Genomic DNA, 24268 nt, shown 5'->3' on the forward strand with positions numbered 1-24268 from the left:
CACTACAAGCAAAATGACTTCTAAAAGCTCCTCAAGTTGCATTAAGACACTAAATGCCTGAAAGCTGCTTCCTTGTTGTTTTAACATCTCATAAAGTCAAAGAGAAGCAGCAGTGGAGTTTTCCATTATATTTTTACACTGAGCACATTAAACCCACCAGTTAGATCAAATATTATCATGTGTGTATAGAGCAGCGTCGTCTGCATATAAAGTGACCGTGTTCTGTATTACATGAAGGTAATGAAAGAAAATGTGACAGTAAATCTGCTTCACCAGGAGTTTGTGGAAGTTTTTGATCCTGACTTGTCTGATGACTCACGACTGTCTGACAAGGTACGGAGTGAACTCAAAATGCAGACTCAGTTCTGGTTGGAACAAAAGTTCTTTTAATGATGATCCAAAGCTGAGGAAGTCCAAAAGCTTGAAGAAGTCTCAAGGATCTAAAAAAGCAAATGTTAGACAAACACTGGACCACTGAAGAATAAGCAACAAGACCTTCTACCAGAGTCTAAAGGTAAGAGAGGAACTTATATACACATACATGAGGGAAACTAATGAGACTCCGGTGAAACATATGAGGGCGGGCAGGTAATCAGATGAGCAGGAGAGGAGGGGCCAACAAGAAAAACCAGGACACTGAGCCAGTTTAACTTCAGGTATATGCAATGCAGCCCCTCTGGAAGGAAGGGGTTGTGGTAGATAAAAATGTGGTTCTTTATAGGCTGTCGTCCACCATGATGTTCAACATGATCTCGTTTTTAACTTAACATGCATGTAGTCAGCGTGTCTCAATGTCTAAAACAAATACATTACTAAGGAAAATCAAGTGAAAAAAAACACCATCAAACATGATTTTTAATGTAAAGAAACCAGCTCACTGCTCCTTACAAACAAAGTCTTCTTTAACCCTAAACCAGTACAAACTGGTCTCACACCAGTTTGGTTAAAAGCTGAAGATCATGTCCCATCCGTTCACATTTTAGAGTCCATCCAAGAAACATAACTCTCTGAAATACATCTTAAAGATAATTCAATGAATGCTCATCAAGTATCTGGGTTTTATTAATTCACCCTTAAAAACAACTAAAACCAAAATCCTCTGACAGAAGGTGGAGCAGGAATCCTTCATGAAGCCGTTTTCTCTCCAGAACTTCCATATTCTTCAGCCGGCATCCACCTGTCCAGGTGTGTCGGTCTGCATCCAGGTAAAGGATGCTGAGCTTGGTAGTAAACACATGTGGAGAGAGCTGGAGATGAGAGCAGGTGGATCTCCTCACACTGAAACACAGCAGGAATACTTAGTTCAGGCATAGTACTACTGATAGTACAGTAAGCAGTACCAGCAGCCAGTAGAAGTACTTCCTGCTGAGGTGTCTGCAGTAATCAGCACTGAGTCAGAGGTCTGACTAGAACTGCTCTCTGAACAACGAGGATGGGATTATTGATGAACAGCTGGATGAAAGTCAACATGGACTCTGTGGTGCAGAGAAACTGTCTTTACTTCCAGTCTTGTTAACTACGGGGCAGTAAAAGGGACAAAATCAGACTATTGAGAAACGGTTTTTGTTGCTGAAGCTGTCAGCTGATCTGCATGATAGCAGGGCTGCACAGGACTGAAGCCAACAAGCACTTCATCAGCTGCTGGTTCAGCTGGTCTTCACTGAGACTGGGAACCATCAGGATGGACTGACCAGAAGGTTCTGGTCCGCTAGCGGCTAACATGACAGCATGAAGATCTGTTCTTTTTACCTGCAGGTTCTCCAGCATCTCTGGGTTCTCAGGGCTGAAATCTGGAGGGTTCTTCATCCTGCAGCGGCTGCTCTTCATCCTCAGATTCACACAAAGGAAACCTGCCGACAGACCATCAGGTGAGTCTCTACCTGAAAACTAACACAGCTGGACATTCAGCTTCTGTCCATCAACGTGAGCTCTGTTTATGTTTCTGATGGCTCCAGTTAAAACATGACTATAGCTGGAGGTTAGTTTAGGCTGTAGTCAGGGTTCCAGGTGCAGTCACATTCAGGTGAAAGTTACTTCAAACTACTTTCAACTGTCCATGTGTCCTAAGTCCACAGGGATTGGCTGAGAGGTGTGGGCGTGGGAAGAATGGACTTCTGTAGACTCCTGTATTGTGTTGAACCTGTTTTCCTGCTGGCAGCATAATAAATAACATAAAAGACAACTGGAGCTTTATGGGTTTGTTTCTCACCGATGGTTTTATGAACAACTGATTCTGGTCTTTTTCATGAAGCTGCTGAGCACAAAGACTGCAGAGCTGAAAATGAGCTAAAAACTCACCCATGATGATGAAAAGCAGGACGGCGTTCAGACTGAACGAGCTCAGCAGAACAGGTTCAGACCAACATGTTTCTGTGTTGCTGGACCAGCTGTGATGGTCTGACTCTGTGGTCGGAGTCACGGGAACATCTGGAGTCACGGGAACATCTGGAGACAGAAAAGGGTGCAGATTAAAGAAAAAGAGGCAGGGGGGAAATCATGACTCAGCATCTTTACAACGGACTGTTTTCTGATCTGTAAGTTGCTGACATCATTCCTTTTTTCTCCATCAGTAAAAACAAGCTGGAAATCTTTTGGCTTCATGAACCATAAATGTGGGAAAGATGGTTGTTTCTGCTGAAGTCCGTCTGGTTTAATAAGCTCAGGACGTTTGATCATCTGGATGGAGGTTACCTGAACCACACTGAACTTTAAACTGCTGTTCCTGTGAGTCCTTTAGAGACGCTCTACAGAACCTTCACCATTTTCTCGGTGATGCCCCCCACATCTTCCAGCATCGTCTTCATCCTACCTGTACTGTGAGCTCTGTCCAGCCAGTAAAGACAGTCTTATCTTGACTCTTATCTTATCTCATCAGACCAAATAAACTCTTTCAGATCCAACCTGAATCAAGTCTGGATCCTGACCCGGACTCCTTCCCTGCTGCTCTGTCAGACCTTCAACGTGTCTGATTGTCACAAACTACATTTATAAAGCAGTTAATGTGAGAACAAGAGAAACTATTTCAGTGAAGAGACGTCAGCGGTGAACATGTTTTACTGCATGTTGTAGCATCAGGAATAAAACCTGCAGAACTTACCTGAGATGAGACGGAAAGTGTCCACAGAGACCATGTTGTCCTCCATCATCCTGCTACAGAAGTAAAGCCTGCAGTCCTCTGCTGTCACGTTTTTAATCTCCAGTCTGTTACCCAGAACTAAATATTTGGTTTCTAACTCAGGAGAGCAGTATCTGGCTGTTGTTGGAGAAAAACTCCGTCCAACACATTTCAGCTGACTGTGGACCATCATGGACCAGTAGACGTCTCCATCCCTGATGCTGCAGTTTAAAGTAACATCTGTTCCCAGCTCTCCTCTGACCTCCGTCACCTTCTCAGTCTCTGCACAGACTAGAACCACCACCATCATCATCATCGTCATCAGGTCCATGATCAGGTTCAGAGTGGTCTGGAAGCAGCTCCGCTCTGCTGAGAGACCATGGAGGAAGTGTCTTCACTTCCTGGTTCACACATCTAATAACAACCCACCAACATTTCTTCAGTCTCAGAGGACGGAAGTGAAACTTGTTCACCTCCAGACTGAATCTGCAGCAGGAATCTGAGACAGCTGCTCTTCACAGACCTGCTTTCCATGTTTTAATGATGTTAAAGGAGCAGGAATGAAGGTAGAAAACAGCATCATGTCCAGGGTCCAGGGTTCTGTTCTTCTATCCTCCAACATCTTCATCCTCAGACTGGTTCAGGAAACAGAACCAGGACTGTGGACACGTCCACAAAGATGTCAGACAGTCGCTGTGAGCTGCTCTTCACAGACCCAAGAAAGAATTAGAAGGTAACTCTTGTTTGTAACCAGAAGGAAATTTGTAAAAAAAAAACACCCCACTCCACTCTCACCTCTGTGTTGGGGGGTTCTCCTTTCTAAAGCTCAGGTCCTCTACCAGAGTCCTGGGACTCTTCTGGACAGAGATCAGTGATGGGTTAGATCTTCAGGGTGGCTCCATCCATTACCAGCTGGTTCATATGTACAGCTAGACCTTCACAGAGGGAAGTTAGCTTCGTCATCCAGGAGGTGTGGATCATGAAGGACCTGGTGCTGTCCAGCTCTTCATACTGGAGACTCTGGCTTGGATGTCAGCCACAGAGATGGCTACTGGGTCGTGTTCTGGGAGATTGTGGTTGTTCTTAGATCCAGCTGCCATGGAGCACTGGTGTTATGTGATGCTTCTCTCTCCCATTTACTCTTCCTAATCCCTCAGTCTCAGCCCTGGGTGGGTCTGTTATCATCTTATTAGCCTGAAAGTAAACCTTGGATGGTTCAGTGGAGAACATCATGTGTTACACCTGCACCAGTCTCTGCCATGGACACGCCCACTCCTTTCTGTAATCCCGCCCTCATTCTCCTGATTTCTAACCATCCACACTTGTGACCAGTTAATCATCCAGGCTTTATAATCTCCAGCTCTACACTAGTTCCTCATCGAACCTCTTTCCAGAACTATTGGACTTTACCTCTCTCCCTTCCCTGGCTCCGCCCTTTTGGTTTTCTCTTGTGATCCAGCGGTTTCATTCACTGCTTGCCTTTTCAGTGAGACAGCAACTTTTAGATGCAACCCTTCCCCAACACACCTGAATCAAATGACTGGCTCGTTACCAGACGTCTGCATAGCTGAATGACACCTGGAGGAGGGAATTGAACCATTTGATTCAGGCGTATTGGAGAAAAGTTGCATCTAAAAATTCCAGGATAGTAGATCTTGAGAACTGGACTTGAGCACCCTGGACTACTACCACCAGCCCTGTGGCCACGCCCAACCACTACTCTGGGGAACCAGACCCATGCAACGGCTTTCTGCTGCTCCCTTTCTATGGAGATGACTCTGGACCAGTTACCCATCGAGTGCTCCAAAATAGCCTGTTATCTTCCTTCTCTGGATGTGCTCTCCAGTGAGCCGAGGCAATCTGGCGACAAAATGACGCTGTCACTCAGTCCCAGCTCCGGTTCATTCACTTCCAGGAGGCCTTTGGGCTCTCTCCAGGTGATTCTTCGGTCCAAGAGCAACTATTCTGGCTCCAGCAGGGAGGCAAGTCCATCACCGAGCATGACCTGACCTTTTGCACACTGGCTGCTGCAAGTGGCTTTAATGAAATGGTGTAACTCACCCAGTTCCAGATGAGTTTAGAACCTTTGCTCCACCTTCAGCTCGTGGCGTGAAGCATTTCATTCAGCTCGCTATTCGTGTCGCCCACCGGAGGAAGAGCTGTCTTCTGGACTTGTTTCCTGCAGCTGCTACTCTCCCTGCTGCCGTCTCAGAGCCCATGCAGGTGAACACTGTGCACCTCTCTCCTGTGGAGCATCACCGATAACTTTCAGAGGGTCGCTGCTTATACTGTGGCCAGGCAAGCCACCGTATGGAGGCGTACCCTATCCAACCTCCACGTTTCCCAGGGAGTCTGGCCATGGTTGTTTCTACTCTTACCAATCCTCTCACTACACCAATCACCTTGTCCCTGCCTGGTGGTTTAATTACAGTCACGGCTCTCTTGGACTTTGGCTCCATTGAGAACTTCATCTCCAGCTCCAACGCCACTTCTAAACATCCCCTGAAAATCTGTTCCATCACGAGGAAGAAGCTTACCCAGCGCTTCCTCCATCTTCAGACTCCACCTCTATACCTCTCAGTGGGCTGTATGTACAGGAAGGAAATCACGCTTCTGGTCTTGGAGCATTCGGGAATGGCTCCTCTTCATCTTCCTTCAGACACGGAGGACGGGTCTACACCATCTGGGGAGTTCTGGACTCCAGACGGCGCTGTGGGCTTCTTGAGTACTTGGTTGATTGGGAGGGCTACAACAGGAGCAGTCGAGCAGTCATGGTTTCCCCGTGCCGACTTCCTGGTAATCCGTGGCTTTGTTCACCGTTTGCCTTTTCAGGAAGGCCGTTGCTTTCACCTGTGTCAGCAATAAAGACATTCTTAATCCTGTCTCTGTGGAGGTCCTTCATAACATCCTGGTTATCCTCGTTGTGTCGTTTGGGGACTTCTTTCATGTTTCCAGTCTCCTCACAATTTCACCATTACGTGGTACGTTTAAGGCCTTCTGGAAAGCTGGGTGATCTGGAGTTTAATGAGATACAAGTGTGATGTTGTTCTAGTTAATTTAAAGGGGCAAAGACACTTTCTACAACAGAACAGTTCCTCACACCGTGGTTATGGAGATACATAATAAACATGCTGCAACATCAGCTACCAGATTATTTATGATGGTGAATCATGTGTTTGACATTCGTCACCGTTGATGAGTCTATTTTATCTCCGTACACCTTCAATCAGCCTGAACGTCCTCATCTTGAACATCTTAAAGGACTCACAGGAACAACAGAGTTAAAGTTCAGTGTGGATCAGACTTTGAAGGTGACCTCCATCCAGATGTTCAAACTTCCTGAACCTCTAAAAACCAGACTGACTGTCTGCAGCAGTTTGACTTTCTGAACTAAAACATCCATCTTTTCTTCTCCAGCTAAGATTAAAATCATCTTTAAAGTGTAGAAATGATGAAAACGTCTTCAACAACGTCGTTCAGCAGCTTCCTCTGAGAATCTTTATTCTGAGCTCCGTCAGGACGCCGTCAGACTGAGCTGAAGTTCCTCTTCAGAAGATCCAGAATAACAGCAGCTTGTGTTTCTGAGGCTCCACGTTTTCCATCTGTTCATGATCAACTAGTGACGGCAGCTTTATGTGTCCGTGTAGAAGCTGCCGTTTAACACGTCCCACTGAGTAAAGACCTGAAACTCTTCATCATCATTGTTGCTGCTTCTACTGGTGATCTTCATACAAGCTGAGTTCAGACATGAAGGATGAAGCAGGTTCTGATAGAAGTTCAAAGATCCAGCAAAGACTCAGTGAGAGCAGAGTAGAGCTGGAAACTAGTTTTTACTCAGCAGGATCAGAAGATCCTGAAGATCCAGACCTGAAGAAAACCTGCAGAACTTACCTGAGATGAGACGGAAAGTGTCCACAGAGACCATGTTGTCCTCCATCATCCTGCTACAGAAGTAAAGCCTGCAGTCCTCTGCTGTCATGTTTTTAATCATGAGTCTGTTTTCCTGGATTAAATATTTGGTTTCATATTGAGGAGCGTTGTACTCAGGAAGAAAAGAATAAGTCCGTCCAATCTGTACTTTCAGCTGACTGTGGATCATCATGGACCAGTAGACGTCTCCATCCCTGATGCTGCAGTTTAAAGTAACATCTGTTCCCAGCTCTCCTCTGACCTCCGTCACCTTCTCAGTCTCTGCACAGACCAGAACCACCACCACCATCATCATCATCATCATCAGGTCCATGATCAGGTTCAGAGTCTGGAAGCAGCTCCGCTCTGCTGAGAGACCATGGAGGAAGTGTCTTCACTTCCTGGTTCACACATCTGATAACAACCCACCAACATTTCTTCAGTCTCAGAGGACGGAAGTGAAACTTGTTCACCTCCAGACTGAATCTGCAGCAGGAATCTGAGACAGCTGCTCTTCACAGACCTGCTTTCCATGTTTTAATGATGTTAAAGGAGCAGGAATGAACCAGGTGATTGGCCGGCTGTGTTTTCACCCGCCTGTGATTGGACGATCTATCAATCTATCTATCTATCTATCTATCTATCTATCTATCTATCTATCTATCTATCTATCTATCATTCCAGTGGAAGCTAGCAGGGAGGCTGGAGTTGAAGCTTTACATTTATTCTACCTGTCTTCTGGTGCTTCAGGTGTGAGGAGGGGGTGTGGACTGCTTTGCTGTGATTGGTGGAGAGATGCTGCTAACTGCTGGCTGAATGTATGGTGTTGTTCTATCTTCTCTCTGACTGGGGATGAAATGCTTTCTGGGGATTAACAACGTTTCTGAATCTGAGTTAAATCTTCTTTAACGTCTTCAAGCTTCCACAGAAGCCACGAAGAAGAAATCCAGGAAAGCTGCGTTTACTTTCTAAACGTCACTATGAGCTGAAGCTGCTGCGTTTCTCCACTAGATGGAGACGTCACGCTTTACGCAGGTTGGCAGGAACGTGGGGGGTCACGCGCTGCAGGGGCTCGTTGAACCGGAGAGAAGATGGGTGAAGTTTTCCTCCATGAAACAGGCTGACAAGAAGCTCCACCAGAAGGATTCCCACAGACGGGATTTTCATTTCCTTCCCAGGAGCTCGGAGGATGAAACTGGACTTTCTGGCTTCTTCCACAGATCTGCTGCGCGCGCTGGGAGGAAAAGAAACTCACCTGCTCCTCACAGATCATTCCTGCAACAACCGGATCAGCCTCACGTGGGCGTGTCTGTAGACCAGGATCAGCTGAAGCAGCAGCGGTGGGTGGAGGAGAAGCTCCGTGGTTGGTGGTCGGACACGTTCCCCGGGTTCCACCTTCCTGCGCTGGATCAGGTGGAAGCAGCGGCTCATCTGGAAGGTAAGTGTTGGACGGAGACCACAAGCAGATTCTGCTGCCATGAAATGCGCTGAGTACGATGCAGAGCTGAAGACCAAGAGGAGAAACCGGTTTGGTCTTTGAAGGAGGAAACTGCGCGCGCACAGGGCCAGAGACATGTCTCGTTTACCAGATGGATAAAGTTCTACCTGTCTCTACTCTACTCTACTCTGTCCTGTTGTGTTTACTCTGGACTCCGGTCTCCTCACCGCGTCTTCATCCAGCGGCATCAGAGATGTTTACTGTGAAGGTTTCTACACCTTCTTCATGTCTGAGCTCATTTTAGATCCGACTCACTGACACTTTTCTTTTTACCAAGAACACAGTGAAAAGTGGTTTATCCACAAACACACATCTACTACAGTGAGGCTGGACTTCTGCTGTTTCCTCTCATGTTACGTGGAAGCTGTAGATGGAGAAGCAGCATCTCTCTGAGGCCAGTAGCTACACTGGGTGGACTGGGACCAGTCAGTCTGCTTTGTTTGAAACAACACAGGGACGTGCAGCTCAGCCTCTGTTCATCCCTACATTTACTATTCTTCAGTTAAAGCATCAGTCTGAATGAACGGGTCTGATGGAGGTTCTTCTCCATCTTATGTTAAACGTTGTTCAGTCATCGTGTCTTTAGAAGCTCACAGTGGCCGTTTTATTCCCAGTACTGAATAGTTTAATGCTCTTTTTAGGAAGTCCTGTTAAAAGACCATTACAGTAATCCAGTCTACTGGAGATGAATGCATGGATGAGTTTCTCTTGGTCTTTCTGGGAGACTAAACTTTTAATTCTGTTGATGTTTCTGAGCTGGTAAAAAGCTTCTTAGTGAAGCTTTGATGTGGCTGCTGAAAGTCAGGTCTGAGTCTATCAACACTCCCAGGTTACCAACTTGGTCGGTGGTTTTAAGAGCCCGAGTCTCCAGGTGTTTACCAATGCTGACCATCTTCTCTTTCTACCAAACAGAATAATCTCAGTTTTGTCTTCATTTAATTGTAGGAAATTCTCCTTCATCCAGGTGTTTATTTGCTCCAGACACTGACACAATAAGTCCATTGGACTGCAGTCATCTGGTGACAGAGACACATAAAGTTGTGTATCATCTGCATAACTTTGATAACTAATGCTATAGTTCTGTAATATTTGACCCAAAGGGAGCATATACAAGTTGAACAGAAGAGATCCAAGGACTGACCCCTGGGGGACTCCACAAGTCATGGCCACTCGCTCGGATTCATAGCTGCCGATCGTAACAAAATAACTCCGGCCTTCTAAACAGGACCTGGACCAGTTAAGAACCGCTCCAGAAATTCCAACCCAGTTTTCCAGCCTGTGCAACAGGATTCTGTGATCTACAGTATCAAACACAGCACTGAGATCCAACAGAACCAGGACTGATACTAGACCAGGATCAGTATTCAACCTAATGTCATTTAACACTTTGACCAGAGCTGTTTCTGGGCTGTGATGAGGTCGGAAGCCGGACTGAAATTTATCAAGATTTCCACTTTCATTTAAAAAGTCATGAAGCTGGTGAAATACAACTTTCTCAAGAATCTTGGAGATAAAAGACACTACAGGTACTACCAGGTACTACCAGGTACTACAGGTACTACAGGTACTATCAGGTACTACAGGTACTACATGTACTACCAGGTACTACAGGTACTATCAGGTACTATCAGGCACTACAGGTATTAGCAGGTACTACCAGGTCCTACAGGTACTATCAGGTACTATCAGATACTATCAGGTACTACCAGGTACTATCAGGTACTACAGGTACTAGCATGTACTATCAGATACTATCAGGTACTACCAGGTACTATCAGGTACTACAGGTACTATCAGGTACTACCAGGTACTACAGGTACTATCAGGTACTACAGGTACTACAGGTACTACCAGATACTACCAGGTACTACAGGTACTATCAGGTACTACAGGTACTACAGGTACTACAGGTACTACCAGGTACTAGCAGGTACTAGCAGGTACTACAGGTACTACCAGGTACTATCAGGTTCTACCAGGTACTATCAGGTACTACCAGGTGCTACAGGTACTACAGGTAGTAGCAGGTATTACAGGTACTACAGGTACTATCAGGTACTACAGGTACTACAGGTACTACCAGGTACTATCAGGTTCTACCAGGTACTACAGGTACTACAGGTACTAGCAGGTACTACAGGTACTATTAGGTACTACAGGTATTATCAGGTACTACAGGTACTACAGGTACTATCAGGTACTACAGGTACTACAGGTACTAGCAGGTACTACAGGTACTACAGGTACTATTAGGTACTACAGGTACTACAGGTACTAGCAGGTACTACAGGTACTACAGGTACTACAGGTACTAGCAGGTACTACAGGTACTACAGGTACTACAGGTACTACCAAGTACTATCAGGTTCTACCAGGTACTATCAGGAACTACCAGGTACTACAGGTACTACAGGTACTATTAGGTACTACAGGTACTATCAGGTACTAGCAGGTACTACAGGTACTACAGGTAATAGCAGGTACTACAGGTACTACAGGTACTACCAGGTACTATCAGGTTCTACCAGGTACTATCAGGAACTAACAGGTACTACAGGTACTACAGGTACTATTAGGTACTACAGGTACTACAGGTACTATCAGGTACTAGCAGGTACTACAGGTACTACAGGTACTAGCAGGTACTACAGGTACTACCAGGTACTATCAGGTTCTACCAGGTACTATCAGGAACTACCAGGTACTACAGGTACTACAGGTACTATTAGGTACTACAGGTACTACAGGTACTATCAGGTACTATCAGGTACTACAGGTACTACAGGTATTATCAGGTACTACATGTACTACAGGTACTACAGGTACTACAGGTACTATCAGGTACTATCAGGTACTACAGGTACTACAGGTACTACAGAGGGAGTAAAAGTAGAAGTATTACTGGCTTCGGGGGAAGTCATCAGTTCCGGTTTTTCTGTTGAAGTTTAAACAAAAGTTTCCTTTAATCTTAAAACTGAAGCTTCCTGTTTCTGTTCAGATGTGCAGTAATAAACGTGGTTATGAAATAAGTAAGAAGTAAGTACTATCATAAATATCTGCATACATTCAGCTTGGAGTACTATGTCCCTGAGACCAGCTCAGGTCCACAGGCCAAGCTTCAGTCAGGTGTGTTTACCTGCAGCGTGGATCATGACTTAGACCAGGTGTCATTAAACATCTGCAGCTCATCCAGAACGCTGCTGCTAGAGTTTTAACCAGGACTAAGAGATCTGAACACATCACACCAGTTTTAAAATCTTTACACTGGCTTCCAGTCAGTCACAGAATAGATTTTAAAACCCTTCTGATCATTTACAAATCCCAGAATGGTTTAGGCCCAGAATACATCTGTGATATGTTCAGAGAATATAAACCTAGCAGAGCTCTTAGGTCCAAAGACTCTGGTCAACTAGTCCAGACCAGAGTCCAGACCAGAGTCCAGACCAGAGTCCAGACTAAACATGGAGAAGCAGCATTTAGCTGTTATGCTGCAAACAAATGGAAAAAACTGCCAGTGGAGATTAAACTTTCCCCAAATGTAGACATTTTTAAATCCAGGTTAAAACATTTCTTTTCTCATGTCTATGCATGAAATCTGTACGGTAACTTTTAACTTGCTTTTAATCATTTTAATGTAATTTATTATTTTATTGTGATTATGTGTTGATGTCTTTTACTATTTCTAAATATCTGTAATGTCTTTGTTTTATGTAAAGTACTTTGAATTGTCCTGTACATGAAATGTGCTGTACAAATAAACTGCCTTGCCTAGTACCTGGTAGTACCTAGATAGTACCTGTAGTACCTGATAGTACCTGTACTACCTGGTAGTACCTGGTAGTACCTAGTAGTACCTGGTAATACGTGGATAGTATCTGGTAGTAGCTGTACAGTAGTACCTGATAGTACCTGTAGTACCTGTAGTACCTGGTAGTACCTGTTGTACCTGATAGTACCTGGTAGTACCTGTAGTACCTGATAGTACCTGGTAGTACCTGTAGTACCTGATAGTACTTGTAGTAACTGGTAGTACCTGGTAGTGCCTGGTAGTGCCTGTAGTACCTGGCAGTACCTGAAAGTACCTGGTAGAACCTGGATAGTACCTGATAGTACCTGGTAGTACCTGATAGTACCTGGTAGAACCTGGATAGTACCTGATAGTACCTGGTAGTACCTGATAGTACCTGGATAGTAGCTAATAGTACCTGGTAGTACCTGATAGTACCTGTTAGTACCTGATACCATTTGTCTGCAGGACTCAGAGTAGCGTCTTTCTCCGCCCTAGCACCACCTGTCCTCCTCCTCTCTTTGTGATGTCACCTCATCACAACCTCATCACCTGTTCTGTGTTGTGATTGGTCCTCAGACGTTTAAGGAGGTTTGTGGTCTCCACACATCAAACTTTGCATCGTTGCTGTTTGTGAAGCTGAAATATCTCCACTCATCACTGTTTGTGGACGGATCACTGAGCAGTGATACGTGCTGCTGCTGCACTACGCCGCGCCTTGTTCCTCATGTCTGTGGCAGGAGGAGGAAGAAGTAGTTCCTACTAGAGATGCGCGGATGGCGGTTACAGCTGCGGACTCCGCAGCTAATCCGCGGGTCGGGCGGGTGACATGACGAAAAATAATATTTTAATTAAATTCGGGCGGGTGGCGGTTGAACTATCAAATGAAAAACTATATATATAGGCCTATATCGCCTACGTTGTTCATATGTTAGCCTAAGTTCGAAAAATTGAGCACACTTTTCATCAGGCAGTAATTTGGCCTAGTAGCTTACTTGCTCTACGCATGCTGCTTTGTTTGGACCAGAGATCAGATCAGAGAACAGAGATGGCAACGCCAGCGAAAGTGGTACGTGACAAACTTAAAAGTGGAGAACTAAAAACCAAAGAAAAAGAAGGACGAAAAAGTGCTGCCTGGGACAAATTTTTCGAGGTGGTGAATCAGGATGACACCAGTGCAGGTTATGTCATATGCAAAAGCTGTGAAGCTGTCTATGTTTATGACAGTCATAAGACGGGTACGTCTAACATGGTGCATCACACTTGTGTCAAACCCCAAACCTCCACAAACACCTTGACAGCTTTCCTCCGTCAAGACAAGCTTTGGGGTGCAATAGGCCTATACGTTTTTGGGGTTGCTATATGGACAATTAAGAATGTGAACGTGCACGCTGTGCGGTGGAAATAATTTTGGAATGAATGAGCTAGTCTTATCGAGGCTTCACAGTTTGTTTGCTATGTGCCAGTTTGCTTGTAGGCTATTGCCAGCATTATTGTGGCCCACTTATCACCTGTAGACCTAAAATCAATCGGCGGGTTGCGGGCGGGTGCGGTTTTGAAAATTGGTCAAAAACTTGGGTGCAAATGGATAGCGGACGGATTGTGAAATTTTGCGTTGGGTTGCGGATGAAAAAATATCCCATCCGCGCACCTCTAGTTCCTACCCATCCTGAACTTTAGTTATATGTTGGTGTAGGAGGAATCCTCCCGAAACTCCTGATTAGCTACTCTGGCGTTGAGTTGTACTTCATACGAGGCGGAGACAAGGACAGGTTGGACAATGGTGAAGCCTGGAGGACACTGTGATTTTTAACCCAGTAAAATAGCACCTTCAAGATAAATAATCACAAGGTGCTTTAAAAACATTCGTTTTAGCTGCTTTTTAACAGATTTCTCAGAGTCCACAGATCTCAGGTGTAGAGAAAGGTACAGAGAGCAGGAGCCACTGCTGCTAAAGCTCTGTCATCTTTGTTTTTAAGCAGGCATGCTGCACAGCTAGCAGACCCTGATCACATGACCTCAGAGATCTGCTGGGGGCAAATGGTTGCAGAAGTTTACTGATATAATGTGGGCTTGACCGTGCAGACTTCTATATGTTAAAACCAGACTTTTGTAGTGGATTGGTTACAATTCTTAAAGCTGTCAGGTGACAAGATGGCGCCGTGGCAAGGCGCCGTCGTAAGAGCTCTCCTACGCATTGTGTTTTTCGTATTGTTTGTTCTTGTTTATGAACCACTGTTAGATACGATCGTGAGTCACTTTTACTTATTCGGGATAAAGTCTGTGGACTCTTAAATGTAACACCCGAACTAAGGTGCAATGGCTTTAATGTGTGCCCCACTCGAGGCAGTGGAGACCGTGAGCACAGGGACGGGACTGGGCAGAGATTCCGCCGTGTCGGTAGCCGGGCTGAGCCCCACGGCGAGGACGCTGCATACCACCAGCGTTGGAGACGCCGACACAGGGGAAAGCGAGGAGGACTGCTTGTTAAACTGTGCGGCTGCTATCTGCCGTCTATCTATTTGGCAAATGTGCAGTCCTTGTCAAACAAGATGGACGACCTACTGAGCCGTATGCAGACCCAGCGCGAGGCTAGAGGCTCCGCGGTCTGCCTCACGGAGACGTGGCCTCACAGCAACGTGCCGGACTCGGCCTTCCAACCACCGCTCTGTCCACCGCTCTGTCCACCGTTCTGTCCACCGCTCTGTCCACCGTTCTGTCCACCGCTCTGTCCACCCCTCTGTCCACCGCTCTGTCCACCGCTCTGTCCACCGTTCTGTCCACCGCTCTGTCCACCGTTCTGTCCACCGCTCTGTCCACCGCTCTGACCACCGCTCTGTCCACCGCTCTGTCCACCGTTCTGTCCACCGCTCTGTCCACCCCTCTGTCCACCGCTCTCTCCACCGCTCTCTCCACCGCTCTGTCCACCGCTCTCTCCACCGCTCTCTCCACCGCTCTCTCCACCGCTCTGTCCACCCCTCTGTCCACCGCTCTCTTCACCGCTCTCTCCACCGCTCTGTCCACCGCTCTGTCCACCCCTCTGTCCACCGCTCTCTCCACCGCTCTCTCCACCACTCTGTCCACCGCTCTGTCCACCCCTCTGTCCACCACTCTCTCCACCGCTCTCTCCACCGCTCTCTCCACCGCTCTGTCCACCGCTCTGACAGAGTGAAAGAGCGCACGGGGAAAACAAAGGGAGGAGGTGTGTGTTTTCTTATAAATGACTGTTGGTGCACAGTGTGATTGTGAATCAAACTTGCACTGCTAATCTTGAAGGTCTTGTTTCTTTTACCTCCCTCCAGAGTTTTCATTGTTGTTCTTATGTGCGGTAAACATTCATCCACGGCTGACACTTCAACTGCTCTCAATGACTTTAGTGACATCTTACACAGATATGAGCTCTCATCCTAATGCAGCGGTTGTAGTAGCGGGTGATTTTAATAACAGTAATTTTAAGAATGTCTTCCCCAACTATTACCAGCATGTGAAATATCCTACCAGAGGAACACGGATTTTAGACCACTGTTATAGTAATATCAAGTCAGCTTATCTCAGACCAGCGTTTGGCAAATCTGATCACTCTTCCGTTCTTCTCCTTCCTACATACATCCAGAGGAGCAGACAAATAAAGCCAACAACACGAACTCCACAGTGCTGGACTACAGAGGTGGAATTCAACTACAAGCTTGTTTTGATGCCATAGATTGGTCTCTTCCAGTCAGAAGACCTGGATGAATACTGTGGTGTCTTGACTGGATATATAAATGGTTGTATCTCACAGAAGGTTATTAAAAACATTCCAGTGAAAAACCCTGGACTAACCCTGATGTGAAGATGAAACTAAAGGAACGAGCTGTGGCCTTTAAATCTGGTGATGTTGCTGCCTACAGGCAGGCCAGATATTCATTGGAGCGTCAATCAAAGCCGCAAAACGTGCTTATGGGGACACGATAGAGGGACACTTTAAAGAGGACGACCCTCGCCGCAGGTGGATGGGTCTGAACACCATCACCTCCTGGAAAACAAGAGGAGGGAACAGCACTGCCTCTGACCTTGTCAGGGTTTTCCTGACATAAAATAACACACGAACTCAGGATAAGTTTTCAGCACATCATGATGGGGAGAGACCAGAGTCAGATAATCACTCAAGAGTGTCTGTCTGTCAACTCCAACGTCTTCACCCCAGCTGAGCCTTTTTATTGAGTGGATTGTGTAAATCAGCCAAACCAGATATGCGAACATACTTCAGAGGAGAAGTGCAGTTATCTTGTATTCAGCACTCACCACATCCTGTCTTTCTACATTGTTATGTGGACCAGTTGTTAGAAACAAAGAGGAACTTTAAATGTTGAAAGGTTAAAAGTTTCTAACAGAGCCCTCTCTCCCAAATGAACTAAATCAGTTTTATTGCAGATTTGAAACTGAAAATAACGAGTGTGCTGTCCTTTCCTCTCTCTGCTGTGAGCAGAATGGTTTTACTGTTGCTCAGCAGGATGTTGTGAGAGTCTTGTCCAGGACCGAGGTGAGGAAAGCCCCTGGCCCAGACGGCATCCCTCCTCGTGTTCTTAAGCTGTGCTCAGAGCACCTTGTTCCTGTCTTAACTCGTCTTTTTAACATGTCACTCAGGTACTGCACAGTGCCACACAGTTTTAATAAGTCTGTGATAATACCTGTGCCTAAGAAGACACCTGTGACAAGTCTTAATGACTATCGGCCTGTGGCCCTAACCTCCGTCTTAATGAAAACCTTCTAGCGTCTGGTGTTGGACTACATTAAAGGTCAGAATCCTGTGTCTGTGGATCCATTCCAGTTTACATACAGACAAAACAGGAGCGTTGAAGACGCTATTTCTTCTGCTTTGAACTCCGTTTATGAACATTTGGATAAAGGAAAATCTTATGCGAGAATGCTTTTTATAGATTACAGTTCTGCTTTTAATTCTCTTGTTCCTGTGAAGCTCATTCACAAATTGAAATCTCTCGGACTGGGCGATGCCATGTGCAAATGGATTTTAAACTTTTTAACTTGTAGACCACAGAAGGTCAGAATCAATGACTGTGTCTCTGAAGAGCTTTGTGTGAGCACTGGCTCTCCTCAGGGTTGTATTTTAAGTCCCTTGCTTTTTACTCTGTATACATACGACTGTACTGCTACCCACCCCAACAATCTGATTGTTAAATATGCAGATGACACCACTTTTATTGGACTTATTAATTCTAATGATGAATCACATTACCGTGCAGAGGTAGAAAACATTGTTCGTTGGAGTGAAGAAAATAACCTCATTCTGAACATTTCAAAAACCTGTGAACTGGTTATTGATTTCCGTCGTGGCAAAAACAATTTGCCTTTTGTCATCTATGATTCGGAGGTAGAAATGGTTGAGAAATGTAAGTTTTTGGATGTGACTCTCTCCAGGGATCTAAGCTGGCATTCAAACACCGCTAACGTTGCTAAAAAGGCTTGCCAGCGTCTTTTCTTTTTATGGAATCTAAGGGAGTTTACGCCAAACAAAACTAGTCTTTTAAACTTTTATCGGTGTGGTATAGAGTCTTCTTACCAGCTCTATTACTGTGTGGTTCGGTAATCTCACTGTGAAAGAGAAGAAAATTTTAAACAAAGTGGTTCGCTCTGCTCGTAGGACAATTGGCTGTGACCTACCAGTCCTAGAGGTCAACTACAAATCCAGACTTTTAACCAGAGCTTTGCAGATCATCAGGGATCCCTCTGGCCACCCTGCTTCCGAGATGTTTAACCTCCTCCGCTCAGGGAAAAGATATCGCTGTGTTAAATGCACTACATCTCGCCATGCTAACAGCTTTTTTCCACAAGCTGTGAAGACTTTGAACAATGCACCTTGAATACCTCGAACAAGCACCTTATTGTATTGCTTTTATTGCCTTTTTATTGTTACTTATTTATACAGTGTTTTGTTGTTTTATTATATTACTGGCATCTATGTGTTCTTATGATCTATCCATGTCTGTCTATTTAGGCTTGTGTTTTTTATGTTTCGTCTGTTTATATGTGGACAATGCTTGAGCTTCTTGCAACTGTTTTCCAATGTGTTTTTTTATACTGCAAATGGCAAATAAACTGAACTGAACTGAACTGGTTGCCAGTGTTGCTGAGCTAACAGTGGGGTGACGTGAGTATTTTGAGGATTTAATCTGCAGCCTTGCAGCAGCGTTCTGTACAACTTGGAGACGTTCCAGTGATTTCTTATTGAGGCGAGTGGAAATAAAACTACGATAGTCCAGGCCTGAAGATTTAAAAGCATTTATGATCATTTCCAGCTCAGAATGTGACACAATAGTGCTTCGCCTAGCAATAGTTTTTAAATGATAAAAGCAAGATGTAACCAGTGGTTTAACATGGGTGTCTAAAGTCAGTCAGAGTCAAGGGTTACCCCAGTTTTTACATAGGAGGCCAGTGGGACAAGAGACTGGACTAGAAAACCACCAGGGGCGAAGACTAGGATTTCAGTTTTTATCATTAAGTTGCAGGAAACTTTCAGCCATCCAACGCTTGACAGACTCTAAGCACTTGAGCAAAATCTGTAGTTTAAAAATATCCTGGGTTTAAGAGAAATATAAAGCTAAATATCATCTGCATAGCAGTGATAAGAGGCGTAGTTAAAGAACTTAAAATGTGCTGAAGAGGGAGCAGATATAAAAGGAATAATAAGACCCCAAAGCAGACCCCTGAGGCACACCATAGCTACAGGATGAAGACGAGGATCTGAAATTAGCAGCAGCCTCAGAAAGTTATCGTCCAGGTGAAAAGACGGGTCACAGTGGCCTCCAAGTCCCTCACTCTTTCTGTGAGCCTCGATCCGGGTCCACATCTCAGGTACTGGAGGAGTAAGACCTGCTTCAGGTTTAGCCCCTAGCTGGTGCCAGAGCTCATCACTGGATCCTGAGCAGGGGACCAGGGACCAGTGGACCAAGTGGACCAGGGACCGGCCTGGAAGGAGGGCTGGCCTGAGGTGCAGGAGAATCCCAGGGGATTGATACTGTGTCTGCTAGCCAAGCTCTGGTGGCTGAAGCTCGAGGTGTTTCTACCTCACTGCACCAAACGTCTGATGTATGAATTATCTTTGATCACAAGAGCCAAAAAATAAGCAAGATCCAAGAGTACTTGATCAAAGTAGAACCAAATAGATTCCTTCAGGTAACGAAATCAGAACCTTGTTCCGGAGCAGAGCCACGTCAGCAGTAAGTAAAATACAAGCCAGAAGCAAAGACTAGAACAGCACTGTCAGAAATAATCTGTTTCCACGTTTCATAGCAGGGTTTCATTCAGCTCAGCTTTTACTGAGTTTGACACCTTTTATACCAACTGGTGGAAAATTAGTTATGTAAAAGGTTTCTAAAGAGATTACTTCAGTAAATAAAATGACTTTTAAAACAAGCTTTAATGTCCAGGTTTAACTTCATGAGAAAACATGACAGAATCTTGTAGAATAAACTTCTTCTTATTCTTTATTATTCATTACTCATCTTTTTATTATTCCCTTCATTCATCTTCATTACATTTCTTACTCCTTTTTCATTCTAACCATTACAGCCTTTAACCATGGTTATCCATCTGTACGCATCATCTTTTTCTGAGTATATACTTGTGTATTTCTCTGAGTACTAAATGCTGAGCCGAGCTTGGATGTGGGACAGCCTGGAACTTGTAGGAGACGCTGAGGCTACAAAATACTGGGAATCTGCCAGATAAGACAGGTTGTTTATGAGGAAGCTCCAAGGGAGGAAGTCAGTCTTATCTGGTCCTGGTGACTCCTGAGGACAACAGAGAGGTAGAAAACTTTTCTCTGGTCTCTCAGAGCCTCCTGAGACTCTCCGTGAGTCTGGTGTGATGCTCTCCTTCAACAAGGATTGATTGTGTTTTCAGTAATAAACGTTCTTACATTTCACTTCACTAAGAGTTGTATAAACTACCTCCAGGTTTAGATGTTGGTCAGAAACATCCTTCTGACCCAGTTTGAACCTCTGTCCATCTTTCCATCTGAGAGACTCTGCCTCTCTGAAGTGCTCCTTTTTACCCAGTCATGCTACTGACCTGGAAGTAGTGTTAATTTTATCAGCCATTTTTAAATTTGGTCTCAGTTTTAGTCCAGTTTCAGTCGCACTTGTTAGTTTTTATCACATTTAGTCAACCTCATGTTTTTATTTAGTCAAGTTTTAGTCGACTATAAGTCGAGTATTTTAGTCTTTATTTTAGTCCAAGAAAACATCACTTTATTTTCTAGTTTTAGTCAGGACAATCGTTTTACCCTTTTACTTTGGTCAGCAGATAATATTCAACATTGTTAGTAGTTAGTAGAACATTGTTAGTAGTAAATTACATAGTTAGTAGTTAGTTAGTAGTTAGTAGAACATTGTTAGTAGTTAGTAGAACATTGTTAGTAGTAAATTACATAGTTAGTAGTTAGTAGAACATTGTTAGTAGTTAGTAGAACATTGTTAGTAGTAAATTACATAGTTAGTAGTTAGTTAGTAGTTAGTTAGTAGTTAGTCAAACTGTATTTTTGGATATTAAGACATGGATGGCAGACGAGTTTTTACAGTTTAACCAGGACAAAACCAGAAGTTTTGCTCATTGGTCCTGTAGAGAGGAGCTGTCCTCCAAGCTGAAATCACTTTATTTTAATTTATCAGAAGTAAAGAACCTCTGAGCTCATTTGTATTCAAAGTCAACTTTAATATTTCGTATTAAAATCTTAATATTTCAGCTAAAGATGTACAGAGTGAGACAGTTCCTCTCCAGATATCCTGTCCATGCTTCTGTCTCCTGCAGGATCAGTTATTGTAATGCTTTTCTTTCTGGTTTAAGTTTCTTTCTGGTCAACAGTTCAGACATTTTAATTCATCTCGAGCTTTGTTTACAGTCAGAGACGCCGTCATGTTCCAGTTTTGCTGCTTACTACTCCTTTACAGGAAGTACTATGATGTATTTTGGCTTTGTTGTGATGACGGGGTTTAACTGTGAGGTGGTGTTGTAGCAAACTTTGTGTTTTAATCTGTGTTAACGGTCCCGGTACACGACTACTAATCAACAACATTGCAGCCATGTGTGAAGCCCCTCCGTCATGAACGCCCACAATATTCACATCCAGTGAAACTCAAAGTCTCATCTTTCCGATGATATAAACCATTTTAACAACAACCACAGAAAAGCAGAGAGTTTAAATGTTGACTTTCTTTACCTTTGAGGGCTCTCTATCGGTCAAACATCAATATTTCCCATCAAGTTTGGTCTCATTCTGTCCGTACAGGTTAGGAGAGGACAAAAACATATTTTTTCTGTGTGTTGTAAAGTGTATAACTTTTTATCAGTAATACTTACAGTGGTTCTGATTGCTGGGGGTGAAACTAGAGAGTGTTACCTTTACAAAGAGCCCAAGCCTGTACTTACAATCCAGAGGGTTTCTGCCAAAATGACCCCGCTTGATAAGGGATTAACTGGTTTATTAGGTTTTTAATCTAAAATAAGCTATTTGTTCTCTTCTCGTTCACCCTTACATGCCAAGGTCCCTCCTGTCCCTCGTTGTCCACCCTGCCTTCTTCAGGTTTGATGGACCAAACAAATTATTTTCAGGAGTTTGAAAACATTTTCTTTCGTGTGTGATTTCATCATAAACAACTCAAGTCCAAATCAGTCAGATTTTATAGAAAAAAGTTGCAGCTACAGCATCTTTAAAAAAGGAACAAAGTATTTTACAGTCATCTTGTCATCATCAAGACTTCCCTTTATCTTCTTTATTTTATTTCCATCGGCCCTGCACAAAAACAAGAAAAATAAAAAGTTAATGCTTAATTAAAAAGAATTAAAAAGCTCACCAGACAGAAAGAGTTTAACTAAAACTCATATAAACAGAAAAATGAGCAGCTCCCTCCACGATTTACTGTTAACGTCCTTTTTACCAAACATTTAAACATTTGATATTTTATACATTTTATGTAACAGAGAAACTGGGACGTTTTACTTTCCTCTGCTGGGCAGATGAAACAGCTGGAAACACTGAACAATGGCAGCTTCATCATTTCTCTGTATTTATTTTATCCTGTTTAAGTCTCTTATTGACTGAAGTTCAGTGTCTTTCGTGGGATAAATAATGGGCTTGTTGACTTATGGTTAGTGGATGTTGGGCCACTGGTTTTTCCAGTTCTGTCTCTAAGAGTTGTCTCCACCTCCAACCTGTTACACCTCCATCAGGCCTCGCCCTTTCCAGCCAGCCACGCTCCAGATTCCTGATCATCCACACCTGTATCCAGTCCTGTAAGCCTGCTGCATGGACCCAGCCCCACACTGGTTCCCTGTCGGACCGCGTTGTAACATGGACTGCTCCTCGTTCCCTTCCCTGCTCCGTGGATCCATATCTCCAGGATGATCCTTCCACTCCTCCGTGTCTCCAGATAGTAAGACCATCCCTCCTGCTGCCTTTGTGAAATGAACCTTCTGTCTCCCGGAGGTCCATCGTTAACACAAACACAACGAATCGTTGGCGTTTCATACTGCTGAAGACGTCGTACAAGTCATACGGACCGAGTACAGGACCGTGTGGGACATGTGGCCTGAAAGTGGTGAGTTAGTATTATTTATATGAACATACTGATACCCGTCCTCGAGTTAACCTGCTAACCATCTGTGTGTAATCCCTCTAATACGGTTCAACTCCAGGTTTTACATCTGTAGGTTATAGTTACTGTTATCAAACCCCAGCCACACATTCCTTTAATATTCTCTGATATTCTCTCCATCCGTTTCCCCGTCTAGTAATTAAATATGTAAATGTTGTTTCCAGTGTTGGTAAACCCAACAGGTGAACAACAAATCAAATATTAATATTCCTTTGGTGCACTTCTACACCCCCACCCTCCTGAGGAAGACTTCAGGCTGAGAGGAGACACGTTTAAGAGACTAAAACAAGTCCAGTTGTCCTCAATTCAGGCTCGTAGGATCTTTTAATCTCATTTCTGGGTCTTCTGTTGAGTCTTTTCTGGTCTAGTTTGCTGTTCCAGACAAAACATAAACCCTCCCATTTCCAGACTGAAGAGCTGTTTGCTTTCAGTTCAGATGTGAATGAACACGCTTGTTGTTATCCTGAAAAATGCCTTCGTGTCAGATTCACATGACTTATGTTCTGCAGAGTGTAATCAGTGTTTGATAGCTGCATAAACGTCAATAACACGCCTGCAACAACATGTCACTGCCTACCAACAGGACACCTCCTCAGGCAGAAACATTCAAAACAAACAGAAAACAGCCGACATGCTGATACAGGCGAGTTTAACCTGCTGCTGAAGTCTGTCAAACCCTGACTCAGACGTCCAGGGACTTTTACACCAATGAAAATCATAATTTACACTTTCCCACAGACTCCATATAAAATACACACAGTAACATGATTTTCCTTCATTAAATCAGGAAAAAGGAAAACAGTTAAACCACGAGCTCCGTTTAAAACTGAAGTTACACAGAACTTTACAAACATGATTCCCAAACATCTTGAGCCACGACACCCAAGATAGCATGCACTGGTGTTCAGGACTAACACACACACACACACACACACACACGTATATATAGATCCAGAATGAAAGCATATCATACAACACAAGAAAAGGCCGACATTCATAAAGGTCTGTACATAAACCCGTCACGTCTGCACACTGAAATAAATACAGGACGGATCCAGACAGACGAATGGATGCAGTCGCCTCCCTGCAGGCTCGTGTACACCGGATACAGCAGTCCTTCCCAACCTATGTTCCTCGGGGACCCCTTCATGGGCCATGAATCAGCCATGGACCCCCGGCCCCACCCCGAGCTGAAGCCATGTTTGGTTTTATCATTTCCACCATAAAGACTCTGTTCTGGCTGAGTCCTGTCCTTAGATAAAGCCCAAGTTAAATTAACACTTTTTCCCTAAAATAGGAACAACGGG

General features: G+C 44.3%; 3 protein-coding genes and 1 long non-coding RNA gene across 9 annotated transcripts in view; 3 read left to right on the forward strand and 1 right to left on the reverse strand.

Annotated features, from left to right (window-relative positions):
* The window catches only part of LOC121635255 (NLR family CARD domain-containing protein 3-like), a 1000352-nt gene that overhangs the window by 382843 nt on the left and 593241 nt on the right, over positions 1 to 24268 (forward strand). The window lies entirely within an intron of this gene.
* On the reverse strand, positions 304 to 3710 carry LOC121635304. 3 transcript variants are annotated; one of them, XM_041978441.1, is made up of 4 exons: positions 3098 to 3710; positions 2299 to 2427; positions 1750 to 1850; positions 304 to 1278 (listed from the first exon to the last, which is right to left on the reverse strand). In XM_041978441.1, exons 1-4 carry the CDS (start codon positions 3444 to 3446, stop codon positions 1126 to 1128), a joined length of 732 nt encoding a protein of 243 aa, XP_041834375.1. In that variant the 5' UTR covers positions 3447 to 3710; the 3' UTR covers positions 304 to 1125. The 3 variants fall into 3 exon arrangements, with proteins under 3 accessions (XP_041834375.1, XP_041834374.1, XP_041834376.1); XM_041978440.1 differs by having other exon boundaries at positions 2299 to 2445; XM_041978442.1 differs by lacking the exon at positions 304 to 1278 and adding an exon at positions 1287 to 1516 and having other exon boundaries at positions 2299 to 2445.
* The window catches only part of LOC121635309 (V-set domain-containing T-cell activation inhibitor 1-like), a 38867-nt gene continuing 22292 nt past the window's right edge, over positions 7694 to 24268 (forward strand). The window contains exons 1-2 of one of the 4 annotated variants that reach the window (XR_006009381.1): positions 7694 to 8462; positions 22537 to 22904. Coding sequence is in view for 2 of the 4 variants with exons in the window: in XM_041978448.1 (XP_041834382.1) it covers positions 8036 to 8462; positions 15923 to 16044 (549 nt within the window). In the remaining 2 variants the exon portion in view is untranslated. Of the gene's footprint in view, positions 8463 to 15922; positions 17181 to 22536; positions 22905 to 24268 lie in introns of those variants that run through there. The other 3 variants (XM_041978448.1, XM_041978453.1, XM_041978450.1) reach the window with 3 other exon arrangements.
* LOC121635375 lies at positions 22923 to 23416 on the forward strand. The gene is made up of 2 exons (XR_006009447.1): positions 22923 to 23001; positions 23379 to 23416. It is a non-coding gene; the product is annotated as an uncharacterized LOC121635375 (long non-coding RNA).

Source organism: Melanotaenia boesemani, chromosome 24 (genome assembly GCF_017639745.1).
Source record: "Melanotaenia boesemani isolate fMelBoe1 chromosome 24, fMelBoe1.pri, whole genome shotgun sequence".
NCBI classification, from domain to species: Eukaryota; Metazoa; Chordata; class Actinopteri; order Atheriniformes; family Melanotaeniidae; genus Melanotaenia; species Melanotaenia boesemani.